Genomic DNA, 13,783 nt, shown 5'->3' with positions numbered 1-13,783 from the left:
CTTAGATCGATTAGATCTTCAACAGGCTAAACAATAAAAGCAAACAAACACAATAAACACGATATAGAATCAAGTAATGCTTAATGATTCAAATGTAGTCACGCCTCAGCAGAGCTCGACTAAGAACTTCCACTGTACAAAGGATGCATGCATGCACCTTAAATACTAAACCCTAATAAAATAAACACGGTTGACAGGCCCAAACCGGATAACAAAATTGGGCTATGAACCGAGCCCAAGGACGCAACCCTACTAGACCCAACAACTAGAAAGAAGCTAGAAAGAAATCCTGACAATAACAAAGTGGTAGAAGCCGGATTATGAAGCCAAGAGCTCCAACTAATCTTGGCTTTACTACATCTATTAGAAATCCAAAAGAACGATCTATAAACAATATCATCGAAAAGCATGGATTTCCTAGGCATAACCGTTCCAAAAACTGTCGAATTACGAAAATTCCACATGCACCAGAAAGATGTCATAACCACAACATCAAATGCCTTTAGTTGACCCTTTCTCAAAGCAACATAATCTGACCACTTAATAAGGGTGGGAACGTTAAACTGGGTCAGAATCTGAATTCCCCACCAAATAGCAATGCGCGGCCAAATCTCCATCAACTCAATACATTCTGCAAAAAGGTGATCAACAGATTCCACCGAACGGGAACATATAGGGCATAAAATCGAGTCCACCATGATTCCCCTATGAGATAATCTCTCTCTAGTAGGAATACTGAGTAACTGAATCCTCCATAAAAGAATGTTGATCTTGATGGGAACCCAATTATTCCATCTAGTCTCACCACCTCCAGAATGAAGCATACTCCCATCTAAGAACCAACGAACAGAGGAGACAGAAAAAAGTATCTGAAACATCAATAGACCAACCCAATCTATCAGGAATCGATTGCAATTGAAAATCCTGCAAAAGAGAAATAAACGCATCCCACTACTCCTGCTCAATACCACCTCTAGGACTACGTCTGAAAGTAATAGGATCCCAGCCCAATGTTAGACGATCTCTAACTGTAGCTTGTCTAACAGTATCCAAAGCAAAAATTCTATGAAAAGTTTCGGCAAGAGGGGCCTCTCCAATCCACAAATCCTGCCAAAAATATGTATGGTTCCCATCACCAACCCTGATAGGAAAGAAGGACTGAATATCGATTCCCTTCTCCTGCAATTGAGTAAACATACGAATCACTCCACACCAAGGTCCCGATCCGATTCTCCTATGGGACATAGACTTGCAACTTCCATCTGAGTCATACAACAATTTGATAATCGTAACCCATAACAGATCATGACAATGATAGAATCTCCACCACCACCGTAGCATCATGGCCCTATTAAAGAAATATAAACTCCCAATACCTAAACCACCCTCTACTTTTGCCGCTAAAACTCTGTCCCATCTGACCCACTGCATACATCGCTCATCCAAGTCTGCTCCCCAAAAGAATCTAGCTCGCATCGACTCTAAAGACTTTAGAACCGAAATAGGAGCAAGAAAAATCGACATTAGGTAACTACTTAAGGAACCTAGAACTGACTTAACCAAAGTAAGCCGACCACCAAAAGAAAGGAATTTAGCCTTCCAGCCTGACAATCTACTCAGAAACCGATCAAACACAGGAGACCAAGCAGAGATAGGAGACATATTCTGACCAACAGGAACACCAAGGTGGATAAAAGGAAGCTCATAAACTGCACACCCAATCATGTCTGCAACACTAGAGACCTGAGATAAAGGAATCCCCACACCAATCAATCTGCTTTTATGCAAATTGATTTTAAGACCCGATGCCATAAAGAAACAACGAAGGATACGAATCAGACGCTTCGCATTCTCAGGATCCCAAGAAGAAATCAACATAACATCATCAGCATATAAAAGATGAGAAATTTCAATGCCTGAAATAGAGATCCCCCTAAACACGTTAGCCATCTGAGCTCTAACCAAAGCCACGTGAAGACCCTCCATCGCCAATATGAAAAGGAAAGGAGAAAGAGGATCTCCCTGTCTCAAACCACGATGAATCTGAAATTCATCGGTAGGCAAACCATTGACCAAAACCGAAGCCCTCAAAGATTTCAATAACTCCATAATCCAACCACACCATAACGGACCAAACCCCATAATCTGCATGATCTCTGAAAGGTAGTCCCATGATAGGGAATCATAGGCCTTCTCAAAATCTACCTTAAGAAGCATCAGGGAATTTCCGGAAGATTTACTCCAAGCCACAACCTCATTAAGGAGAAAGGGACCATCAAGAATTTGTCTACCTTTGACAAAAGCATACTACTCCAAACTAACGATACTAGCAATGACCTCCACCAATCTATTAGCTAAAAGTTTACCAATAATTTTATATTGGCACCCAATTAGACTAATAGTTCTAAAGTCTCTCGGAGTCTTGGGGTCTCGAACTTTGGGGATAATAGTAAAAAAGGAAGCATTGCATCCCTTCGGAATAGAAGAATGATGAAAGAAATGCATGATAAACGCCTGAACATCCTCCGGTATAAGATCCCAGTAACGTTTGAAAAACCCAAAAGTAAATCCATCGGGTCCCGGAGCCTTAGAAGACCCACAGTCCCAAACAACCCTTTTAATCTCCTCACGGGTAAAAGGGGACTACAAAAAGTAAATCTGATCGGTAGATAAGGTACTGAAATGATTGGCCCCTGTCAAAGGGCGGCATTCCCTACTCTCCGAGAAAAGAGCCTGATAATAAGCATGAAATTCCTCCTTGATCCGAACAGGATTATCAATCCAAGCTCCGTCAATCATTAAACCCCGAATAGCAATTTGACGCCTCTTACGATTAATGATACCATGAAAGTAAACCGAGTTCTCATCACCCTCAATATTCCACTGAATCTTTGCCTTTTGAAAAATATCTAACTGAGAAGAATGGTCAAGATCCGCCAATTCTTTAAGCAAAGATACCCTCTGCTCTCTCAAAGTAGCAGAGCCATCATCACTCATCAAGCGACTATCAATCGACTCAATCGAATCTTGGATGCTTTTCTTTTTAGTAGCAGCCAGATCCCGACTATTGTTGTTCCACTTCCTTAAATTAGATTTAAGAAGCTGTAATTTCTTCTTAAAAATAACCCAAGGGTTATCTAAAACCACCCCGTTCATCGACTGCATCCAAGAATCTCTCACTATATCATCAAAACCAGCCATCTCAAACCAAGAATGAAAAACCCGAAAGGGAGTAGGACCATAATCAACACAATGATCCAATAATAAAATAAGACGATGATCCGGAATCTTTTTTTCCAAGTCGAGACCCGTAAGATGGGGGAATGATGAAAAAATACCTTCCGTAACCAGAAATCTATCGAGCTTACTAAATTTAGAGCCCCATTTATCACTCCAAGTGAAACGCGGGCCACCTAACGGAACATCGACGAGGTCAAGATGATCAATAAAATCATTTAAGGAATGCGCATGAGTCGGATAAAAGGTTGATCCCAATCTTTCAGATTCATCTCGAATTTCATTGAAATCCCCCATAATAATGCATTCGCCCGGAAAATAAGAGATAATCTGAGTAATATCATTCCAGAGTTGTCTTTTACAATCAGCGGCTTGCGGGGCATAAACTACAATAAATAAAACTTCTAGGCCCGAATTTGTCCAAATTGCCTCAATAGCAATGAACCAATTCGAAATAAACGTCCTTTTATGAGAAATGCAATTCGGGTCCCAAATAGCAAGAATACCGCCCGAGGCACCACGAGAAGGAGAGAATGCATGCATTAAAGAGGTATTTCCCCAAAAAGATCTAACCGAGAGCAAGTCAATTTCTTCCATCTTCATTTCTTGAACAACTAAAAAATTGACTTTATTAATATGACAAAGTTTTCTAATCCAAGCACGTTTATCCTTACAACCCCCCCCCCCCCCTTGGACATTAACTGAGAGACAATTCATCAAATCTTATGTCTCTCACCGTAAGCTGCAACAATATCTTTCAAACTATCAAGACACCCATCTAAATTATAACTCATAGCTTCTCCCAATTCTATAGTTTTTTTTTACTTCCATAATAAACGAATTATTATTATAAGAAGCTCATGAAATACTTTGATTACCTCCATTAAACGAGTAGCATTTATTAGAAAAACCCGGGGGATGAGTAAGCTCATCCTCAGAAACGTTAACTCCCGAAACTCTACCAAAACCTCCCAAAAATCCCAAAGAACCAGTCACAGGATGAGGAATGGAATCTTGAGCTGGACGGAATTTACCCTCAGCAGTTTTTTAAACCTGATTAGAATCAGGTTCGCTCGTCTTCGTCTGAACACAATCATCAAGAATGGGGCTGCATGCTGTCGGATCTGCATCGGGAGCATATTCTGAAGTTGCAGCTGCCCATCGGTCAGGAAAAGCCTGATGCATTGGAGCCGATGTAGGGGTTGTTGACATGGATGGCGAAATGGGACCATCAAATTGATTGCATTGCTCGTTAACACTCTTTGCATCCTTTCTATCATCAGATTTCCTTGGAGATAAAGAATTAGATTTTTTATTTTTCATTTCAGCTTTCTCAAGTTTTTCCAATGTGTCATAGATTCCAAACGGGTCCTTAGATACTTCATCATTCTCATTTAGAAAACCATTACTTCCTTATTCATCGAAGTGACCATGTCCCTCATCTTCCCCATCAATGGATTTCATGAAGTCACAAGAAAAGGACGGAGTCCAGCCAGATGCTTCTTTAATTCTAGCCGGGAATATGATACCATCTACACTAACCTTCACCACTTCAGAAATAATACCAAGATAAGAAGTCAAAATGCATACTCGACTTTTATATACATCTTCACCAAGGTTATCATCTAAGTGTACCACGCGACCCCATTTGGCCAAAATCTTCTTAAAGGGCAACTTACTCCAAGCCCGAAGAGGTAGACCTTCTATATCAACCCATACTATGCGATCTTGTGGAACAAAATTTCTATTCCATTCTCGTTTTTCTGTAATCCAGTGACTAACCGCATCACTTGTTAAGAATTTTTTACATGCTTCTTTAGAGGTGAATTCAAACATCACCCAAAGGCCCCCCACATATCGAATTTGGAAATCCACAAAACCTTCATCGTGACATAGCATCCCAAGATTCGGTAAGGTAGGGAAGTCTCTTTCCTTTGCTAGACATGCAAGCTTTTTATTTTCAATTAAAAAATCCCCAGACTTAAGAATAATAGCAGCATTAACTAGTTCTTTATTCCTTTTGTCTTGACCTCTTACTACACTTGCATAAGAAACAACAGGAGCTACAACTTTCTTTATTTTTGAGTGGATTTTGTGTACAGAAGAATTTTTTTTTCAACATGTGGAACCGATGCATATAGTTTATGAAATCCAAACCATACATCACATAGACTCTTAACCATACGATCAGCATTACAATTACCCAAAAATCTGACAAAGCCAAACCGTTTCCCCATTCGAGACTTCTTATTAGAAATAAAAACATCAACAATCTTACCCAGGCGACCACAAACACGCCACAAATCAGAAGGTAGAACAGTTTCTGGGAAGTTTGTAATGTAGAAGGATTGACTATCAGACCTTAAATGATGTTGATCCTGTTTAGATTCAAATCTGTTTCGCTTGTCCATTCCATTACAATGGCGATCTTTATTCCACCCATCATTTGACTTCCAGCGAGAATTCCCAGAATTCATGAATCCCATTACGTGCAGGAGCAAGAGAATAATCAAATCGGAATCAGGGGAATGACGAAACTACCCCCAGCCCTGCCGGCGTTTGCACCCGCTCGAAAGTAAGAGCCGGAGGCGGAGGTTCACAACAAAGATACCGAAATCACCGAAAGGATTGAAGAGAATACTCACAAGAATCGTCATCAACGATGAATCAGAAGAAGATCAAATCGTATTCAGGGGAATGACGAAATTACCCCCATCCTTGCCGGCGTTTGCACCCGCCGGAGAAGGAGGGCCGGAGGCGGAGGTTTAAACGTTTACTCCACCCTCGTTGAAGATAATGTTACTCGATATAACAAACTAACTCTTGCTTAATTTTGGTTATCCCATGTAATTGTTTCCTTTTCCTAGCATCTTGCTAGGGTCTTTATAGAAATCCAATCCTCCGGAAAAATTATAGAAGCAAATTTATTAATAAGTACCTTATATAATAACAGATTGCATACAGTTAAGTGGGTCATGTGCGACTTGTTGTATGTGACTTCAACTCGAACAAATAGCTCGTCTATACAAATGAATTGCCTAAAACATCTAACCACTTACCATAAGTTCTTATAACAGTCAACGTATATTATTTCCAAATTAAAAATCATAATTAACAAAATGTTGCATCTTCGATATTGGAATACATTTTAATTTGAGTAAAACCCATATCCTATACATGAACGCGAGATAATACAAAAATATTTGAACTTAACAATTACATCAAATATTGTTTCTTTTTAGGATGCAAACAAAACAAATTTCACAAAAGTTTTTATTGTTGATGTCCTTTGCAATCATGATGTAACACCAACGATTTGGAGCTAAACGTTTTGACATTTAGATGTGGAAATTTAAATAAAAATTCATGGAGGTGTTAAATTATTGAAATGGGTGTTAAAGAATTTATGTTGATGAAAATTTTAGATATTTGAAAACAAAGGAGATTTAAAGTATATTGTTATGTTATATATTTGAAAACAAAGGAGATTTGAAGTATATTCAAGTTTTGGCCTTATGTTATTATTTTAGACTTATCTTATGGTATTAGGTTTATGGTTGGACTTGTCACAATCGAGATATGTCATTAATATTTACGATTGTGGTAAAATTAAAAGTTATATGAATTGATTTTTTAAGAAAATCTCATGTGGGATATACTATGAAAAATATCAAAATTGATGGACTAGTTTTGTCTAAATTAGAAATATATGAAGACTTAATCTGTCACAACCCAAAACTTTGTCCGTTTCCGTTGCGTGATTTCCGTTAATAAAATTTCGAATTCATTAACTTTTCCGTCAAACTTCTTGGTTTAGAAAATGATATAGTTATATATAATTAAATTATTTACGAGTCGGAACCAAAAGTCGCGCGGAAACCCGAATATCTCGAAAACCGAACAATTCCGGCCTAAGTAGAGTTACGACCGTAAACCCGTTTACGGCCAGTAAAGAGTGGACCCCACCACCGACCACAAAACCCCCTATAAATACGAGACCTACACCTTCATTTGAACGTTTCCGGCCAAAAACTCTTTCCTTCTATCTCTAAAAACCTTGACCGTAAACACCTAAAAACACCTTCAAACTTCGGGAAACATCGAGAATCACCGTTTGGAGTCACTTCGGAACATCTAAAAACACTTATCTCTTCGTAATCAGCACCATCGTACTTGAGTTTACGGTCCATCTTCAAAGACCGTAAACCCTGTTCTTGAGTTTACGGTCCAAGCCTTCAAAGACCGTAAACTCTGTTCTTGAGTTTACGACCGTAAACTCATCAAGCCTTCAGAAACCGTAAACTACCAGTCGACCGTAAACCCTTGTTCACGGCCGTAAACACCTTTTAAGTGGTGCTTCTGGCTGAAAACCCACTTTCATCGATTCGATCAAGTCCCGGTAACATTCCTCAACCGAATACAAGTGTTCCTCTAACACTTTATCTAACGAAATCACTAATTTAGATACATATATGTATTTGTTTGATAATAGGATTTTGTTAAGTGTCACGTGCAACAACTCGAGGATCTTCATTTCAGTCAACGCTTTCACACAACAACTGTGAGTTCATACCCCTACATTTTCCGTATTTTTAATGTTTTCAGGGGGAGAATCCAAGCTAAACATAAATGTTTTCAAAACTTATGCAAATTTCATACTTTAACCCTTTTGTACTGTGTTGAGCATAAGGGACGTTTTCACTAAAATTGCATAGTTTTCCGGACACGCTATTCACTATACATGCAAACTATAATCAGTATAGTTGGGGATTTTTCTAAACATAACAAGTACAGAAACTTTCACTACTAAACATATGCTCTAAGACAGAAACAGTTTACAGTTACATCACTACTTTATCATGGTTTTCATAACTGTAATTATCACTACATACGGTATACATACGGATTTTCACTATGGTAGAACGCTACCACACTACATGTAAACTAGATTGTACGATATTGTGAGGCGCTACTTCACTACTGTACCCTTAGGTGCACAGGGATAAATCCTATCATAGTGTAACCAGAGTCTCCTGGAGGGAGAGCGTGAGATTTGTGAATAGATCTATTCGGGACTGACAATCCTACACCCGAACTGCTAGCTACAGTTGGGCAGTCATGCCCAGGGTGACAAATGTCATTTAACTCGACGCCTGAAGAACGTTGGAAAGGTCTCTAGTCATATCAAGCATGGTTATACGACTCACAATAAGTATAAATCACCTTTAGTTTACAACTTGACACTCTTCAATAGTTTTATTTACACTAAATAGAACTAACACACACTACAACTGGAAAACTTTCAAAGTTTACAAACAGAACTAAACATACAAGGGTTTCATGTACGAAATACTTATACATCATGATTAGCATTTGCTAGTCACATGAAGTATTACTTTCGCGAATCACTACAGTCTTCAGTAACAAACATTCACGATTTCATGCAGAATTGAGAACACTACATTTTCACTAAAGAAAATATCGGATTTTCTTGAAATTATACAAAACACTTTTACGAACTCATCAACGATTTTCATTACAAACTACCGCTTATGAACTCACCAGCTTTATGCTGATATTTTCAAACTGCTTGTATTCTCAGGAAATCAGTAGACAGGTATTTGCTGGATTTTTGAGGAACTGGAGCAATAAGAGTTTTAAGTTTATACTATAGAAAGCTATTGAATGTAATTCAAACAAAGTTTCAGACAAAGTTTCAAACTGATGTAAACATTTTTATTTTAGTATTTACTGTACTGGTTGTGTTTCTATGATTGCTATTATTCATTGGTTGTAATGCTACACATGACGTCCTCCACCCCGGAACGTTTCCGCCATCGGTTTCGGGGTGTGACATAATCTGTATATCAACATATTGTCTTCATTCGAATAATATAAGAGAATGAATATAAAGTAAAGCTTAATCTCAAATAGAGAAATCAAAATGGAGAAGTAGGTCTTGATCATTTCGAGTTCTTGTATCAAATTCGAGTAGTGAACCATGATCTTGCAAATATTTATATGAATTTGTAAAAATTTATCAAGTTTTACTAATTTTTTGTACTTTTTCCATGGAACATTTTATGATAATTTGGTTGTTTCTATTACTTCTGTATAAACATGTAACGAGTATCTAAGGGTCGAAAGGAGTTTAGTTAATTAAGATTATTATATCTTATTAGGAAGATCAAGGATTAACTAGGATCATAATTGGATTACTTAGGTTGATGTTGGTGATTTGTAAGCCTTCCCTAGCTTAGAAGCAATTATATGAAGACATCCTACACACTTGAAATGAATATGTTACTATAAAACACATACCATAACATTATGAGAGTGTACTTTGAATTTTTCTTCTATGTGTTTTAATGTTATATATACAACTTATTGAAATACTATAAGTACATATTTATGCATTCAATGTTTTGAGATTTTTTTTGCAATGGGGATAACTCAATAAGTTCTAAATTGGTTAAAAATCAAGATCATATGTATCTATCATTAGGTGGGTTCAGACTTTTATGGTCCAAACACTTTGATAGCTGATATTCATCCTTTTTGCAAGCTTTTCTTGTGGGTATGAACGATATTCTAGAATGCCTTCATAAGGTAAGAGTCTTTCAAACCTTGCAAAAGAGAGGGATATCCAACTACTAAAGTGCAAGGACCACACATCATGTTTACTCTAATCCAACATGTGTAACTTGCTTTCTAGTTACTTAAGATGATTATAAATAATCTAAAACTTTTTTAATATTTATTATATTCTAATTAATGTCATTATCAAAATTAATCCCTCGATTATAGGGCTTATCATCATCTTCGTTAATTTAAACTTCCAAACAATATATTGACCACCAGATTGGATTATCTTCTATAAGTGAAAGGTCTTGGAAACCATATTTAATGGTTTCATTTGTGATGATCACATGTTATCAAAAAGATTTATGTTTATGGCCTTTAAAAATGTTTTTCCTCCATGTTTATGCTTCAGGTTACCATTTTTTCCTTCAGATTTACCTTGGGAAGTCCCTTAGAGATAAGAGACATTAATGATGTAAACTTATATAATTTGGGGTAGTAGGATTAGTTTTATATCATGAATTCATATATTAATTTAACGTCCCAAAAATCACAGTATTTTTTTTTCATTTTTAGAGGAATAAAAGTAGTTTCTAAATAACCATGAGTCATCAAAACATTCTTTCACAACATACCATAACAATCAGAGTATCAAAACATAATATCTCTCAAAACATAAGGACTGATGGATTATGTGTACAGTCATGCCTTCGCCTTGCCCTGACCCTCAGAAGTCACTTAAACATTTAAATCCATAAATATAAGTCAAAGCTTAGTGAGTTCCAAAATTCTCCACACAACAATACACATACAATGCATACACACAAGGACTACAACACGAGGCTTCTAGAGCCTACATTATCCATGTCGGGCCGCTCCCATTGGGCCTACAGTATGAACTGGACCGCCTGGGTCTCTTGGCCTACAACACACAACTAGACCGCCTCAACCTAACCACAATATGTCGACATATGCGAATAACAATAACAAGCAAACACAAATGATCATAACAGATCTATAACTCACTACAACATATCAACATCGTAACATACAAATGATATATATTGCAGTACAAAGCAAAGTGAAAAAACTCACTTCATAGAGGAAAGAAGAAATTCCTACAAACTCGTCACGCGTAATACGCTAGTACCACACCCACCTAAACATTTAATAAAGGTAAATACTCATTCTAAGACCTGAACCCTAAAGTTTGTCCTTAAGTCAAACTTAGTCAAAAAGTCAATGGTCAAAATCAACAACTAAGTCACCACATCGTGACCAACACCATGGCCACGCCGTGGTTGCTAAATGCCAAAATAATCGCAAAGCCCTTTGCCGCCACGCCGTGACTTCCTGACCAACTTAATCCATTAAGCTCTTAAACCTTTTTTCCAGAGCTCCAAAGCTCAAATCTGGATCGATTAAGGTCGTGCATGGATAAAGTTTTCAACTTGATCCCTTCTTTAACCTCTAAAAGCCTAGATCTTAAACCCTAACTCAATGGGACCAAATTACCTAGAAAACTCATGTATGGTTGATTTGTGATCAAGATGCAAACTTTATGGGACCATGAGGTTCAAAAGCTAACATAAATCTTATCCAAGGTCATGGAGTTGCTTCAAACTCCAAGGATTCATTTCTAAAACCCAAAAAGGGACTTAATCACATCATAAGCAACCCATAGAATGGAAATGTGTGAACTTTATACCTTCTGGAGACTAAGGATTGTTGTAGAAGCAACCTCAACAGCAGCAAGTCCCACCACAATCTTGAATCACTCTCTCCTTCTTCAAAGAACCTTGAAAAGCCAAGAACACACACTTTTACACCAAGAACATGCACTCTCATACCAGGGTTTCTCTCAAAGGGATGGAGGGTGGATTTAAGAGCAAACCCTAGCCATAAAGTTGTTTGAATAGGGCTCAAGACCTGGACTTAGGGTTTTGCATTCTATTGTTGCCATGTCGTGGCCATTACAGACCACGTCGTGGTGATTAAAAATGTGTGTTCTTTTTTAGAGCGCAATCGCGTCGTGGTGAGCTTCATCACCACGTTGTGGCACTCTAAGATTCACTAAAAACCCTTAAAAAAAAGTTGGGTCTCAAGAGCAATACCTGAAAATAGATGTTAGAGTTACATTGTTTCTTATGATGATGTTTACAAGTTTATGATGTTTATAAGAATATACTTTCATTATTTACATTGTTTTTCCAAAGTTTATGTTTAAAGAGTTTTAATGATTTTTAAAAGAAGAAGGTTATAACATTGCATTAAATTGGGTTTTTTAACCCCAAAAATATTCATTAGGTTTTTTATTACTAACGTACTCCTTTGACATACGATCAACTTTGTAGCAGTCATTTAGTGATATTTTTGAGATTCGACCAGCTTTGAGGATTTTAGAAGATTTTATGATATTTTTGTTATAAGAATTGTTCTTTTTATCTTGTATAAATTTAAAAAGAAAAGAAAAACTATTTTCTTGTTAAAGGATTTTAAGTTTGTAACTGAAATGATGTTTTGAAGACTATTTTAATAGAGTGTTTCATATTATCCATATTTTGAACTACAATCAATCACAGGTTTGAGAGAATACGTGTTTAAGGTTTGAGTTTACAAAAAATGAAAGATGAAGATTTACTTTCTTTTCACTATATTCGGTCCTTTTTTTTCATACATTTGGTACCAAACTTTGACCAAATGGTCCCACAGACCCTTGTTATTTTTATTAAAAAAATTATATTCGTTGATATATCTTTTGTCTTAGGCTACAGGGGTGTGGACAACATGTTATTACATGTTACACACCTAAAAGGTGTCATATCATCATCCTAGTCATATATGAGTGTTATAACACCCAATATGAAAATGGACAGCACCAAATAACATGTAATAACACCATTTATTTTCTTTTTTTAATTTTTTTTATGTTTTTAGTTTCTATATTTCCAATTCTTTTTTTATTTATGTCATAATATTTATAATTATCATATAAATTAAATCATAAATTAAAAATAACATTTAAAAAGTAAAAATTTAAATTTAAATCCTAAATTAAAAACAACATAAAAAAAATTAAAACTATGGATAAAAACACATTTAAAAACCTAAAATCCAAAAAAAAAAAACGAAACAAATTACATTTTCGATCTAAATTATTCAACTTCAGTGTCATCGTAGATATGATCTGCCAAATCTTCTCGAAGTTGTTTTTGTTTTCGTTGGTCTTGAATATCAACGACTCTATGTAAATATTCTGTTGTCCCTGGTTGAAATTGAATGTATCCAAGTTCCATTGGCGAATACTCTGCAATGTTTCGTCCTTTATCTTCAATCACCATGTTATACATAATGATACATGCATAGATAATATCTTGTAGAGAGTCCAACTCATATGCCTGTGCCGCATGTTCAACTATGTGTCATTTTGCTTTCAGAACTTCGAAAGCACGTTCAACGTCCTTACGTGCTCCTTCTTGTCTTCTCTTGAAAAATTTGTCTCTTGGTTCTATCGGGTGTCGAAACGCCTTCACAAACGTGGAATATGGTGGGTATATTCCATCCGTGAGGTAATACCCAAACTTATACTCATGTCCATTTATTGTGAAAGGAGCATCCGGTGCCTTTCCTGTCAAAAGGTCCTGAAATATTGGTGACTAATCAAGAACATTTGCGTCATTGTTAGAACCCGCAACTCCGAAAAAAACGTGCCAAATCCATAAGTCTTGTGACGCAACAACCTCTAATACTAACGAAGGCGATCCAAGATGACCACTTGTGTATTGACCTTTCCACGTCACAGAACAATTTCTCCATATCCACTTTATGCAATCAATGCTTCCAAGCATTCCCGGAAAACCATGTCGTTCTTCATGCACTGCATATAGTTGTTACATGTCATTCAATGAAGGTTTGCGCAAGTATTTGTCACCGAAGGTTTCGATAACACCTCTCGCCAATCTAT

At 36.7% G+C, this 13,783-nt stretch overlaps 2 protein-coding genes across 2 annotated transcripts; both read right to left on the bottom strand.

Moving 5' to 3' along the window:
- Nucleotides 1-265: 265 nt before the first annotated feature.
- On the bottom strand, nucleotides 266-878 carry LOC145131409 (uncharacterized). The gene is made up of 2 exons (XM_079066097.1): nucleotides 452-878; nucleotides 266-360 (listed from the first exon to the last, which is right to left on the bottom strand). The coding sequence occupies exons 1-2, from the start codon at nucleotides 876-878 to the stop codon at nucleotides 266-268; spliced, it is 522 nt and encodes a 173-aa protein (XP_078922223.1).
- Nucleotides 879-2,643: 1,765 nt separating this feature from the next.
- On the bottom strand, nucleotides 2,644-3,840 carry LOC145131408 (uncharacterized). Its single transcript, XM_079066096.1, has one exon. It carries the CDS (start codon nucleotides 3,838-3,840, stop codon nucleotides 2,644-2,646), a length of 1,197 nt encoding a protein of 398 aa, XP_078922222.1.
- Between the last annotated feature and the right edge of the window lie 9,943 nt (nucleotides 3,841-13,783).

This window comes from Lactuca virosa, chromosome 8 (assembly GCF_052849685.1).
Source record: "Lactuca virosa cultivar CGN04683 chromosome 8, Lactuca_virosa_CGN04683_v6, whole genome shotgun sequence".
NCBI classification, from domain to species: domain Eukaryota; kingdom Viridiplantae; phylum Streptophyta; class Magnoliopsida; order Asterales; family Asteraceae; genus Lactuca; species Lactuca virosa.
This window is presented reverse-complemented; position numbering and strand designations above follow the sequence as displayed.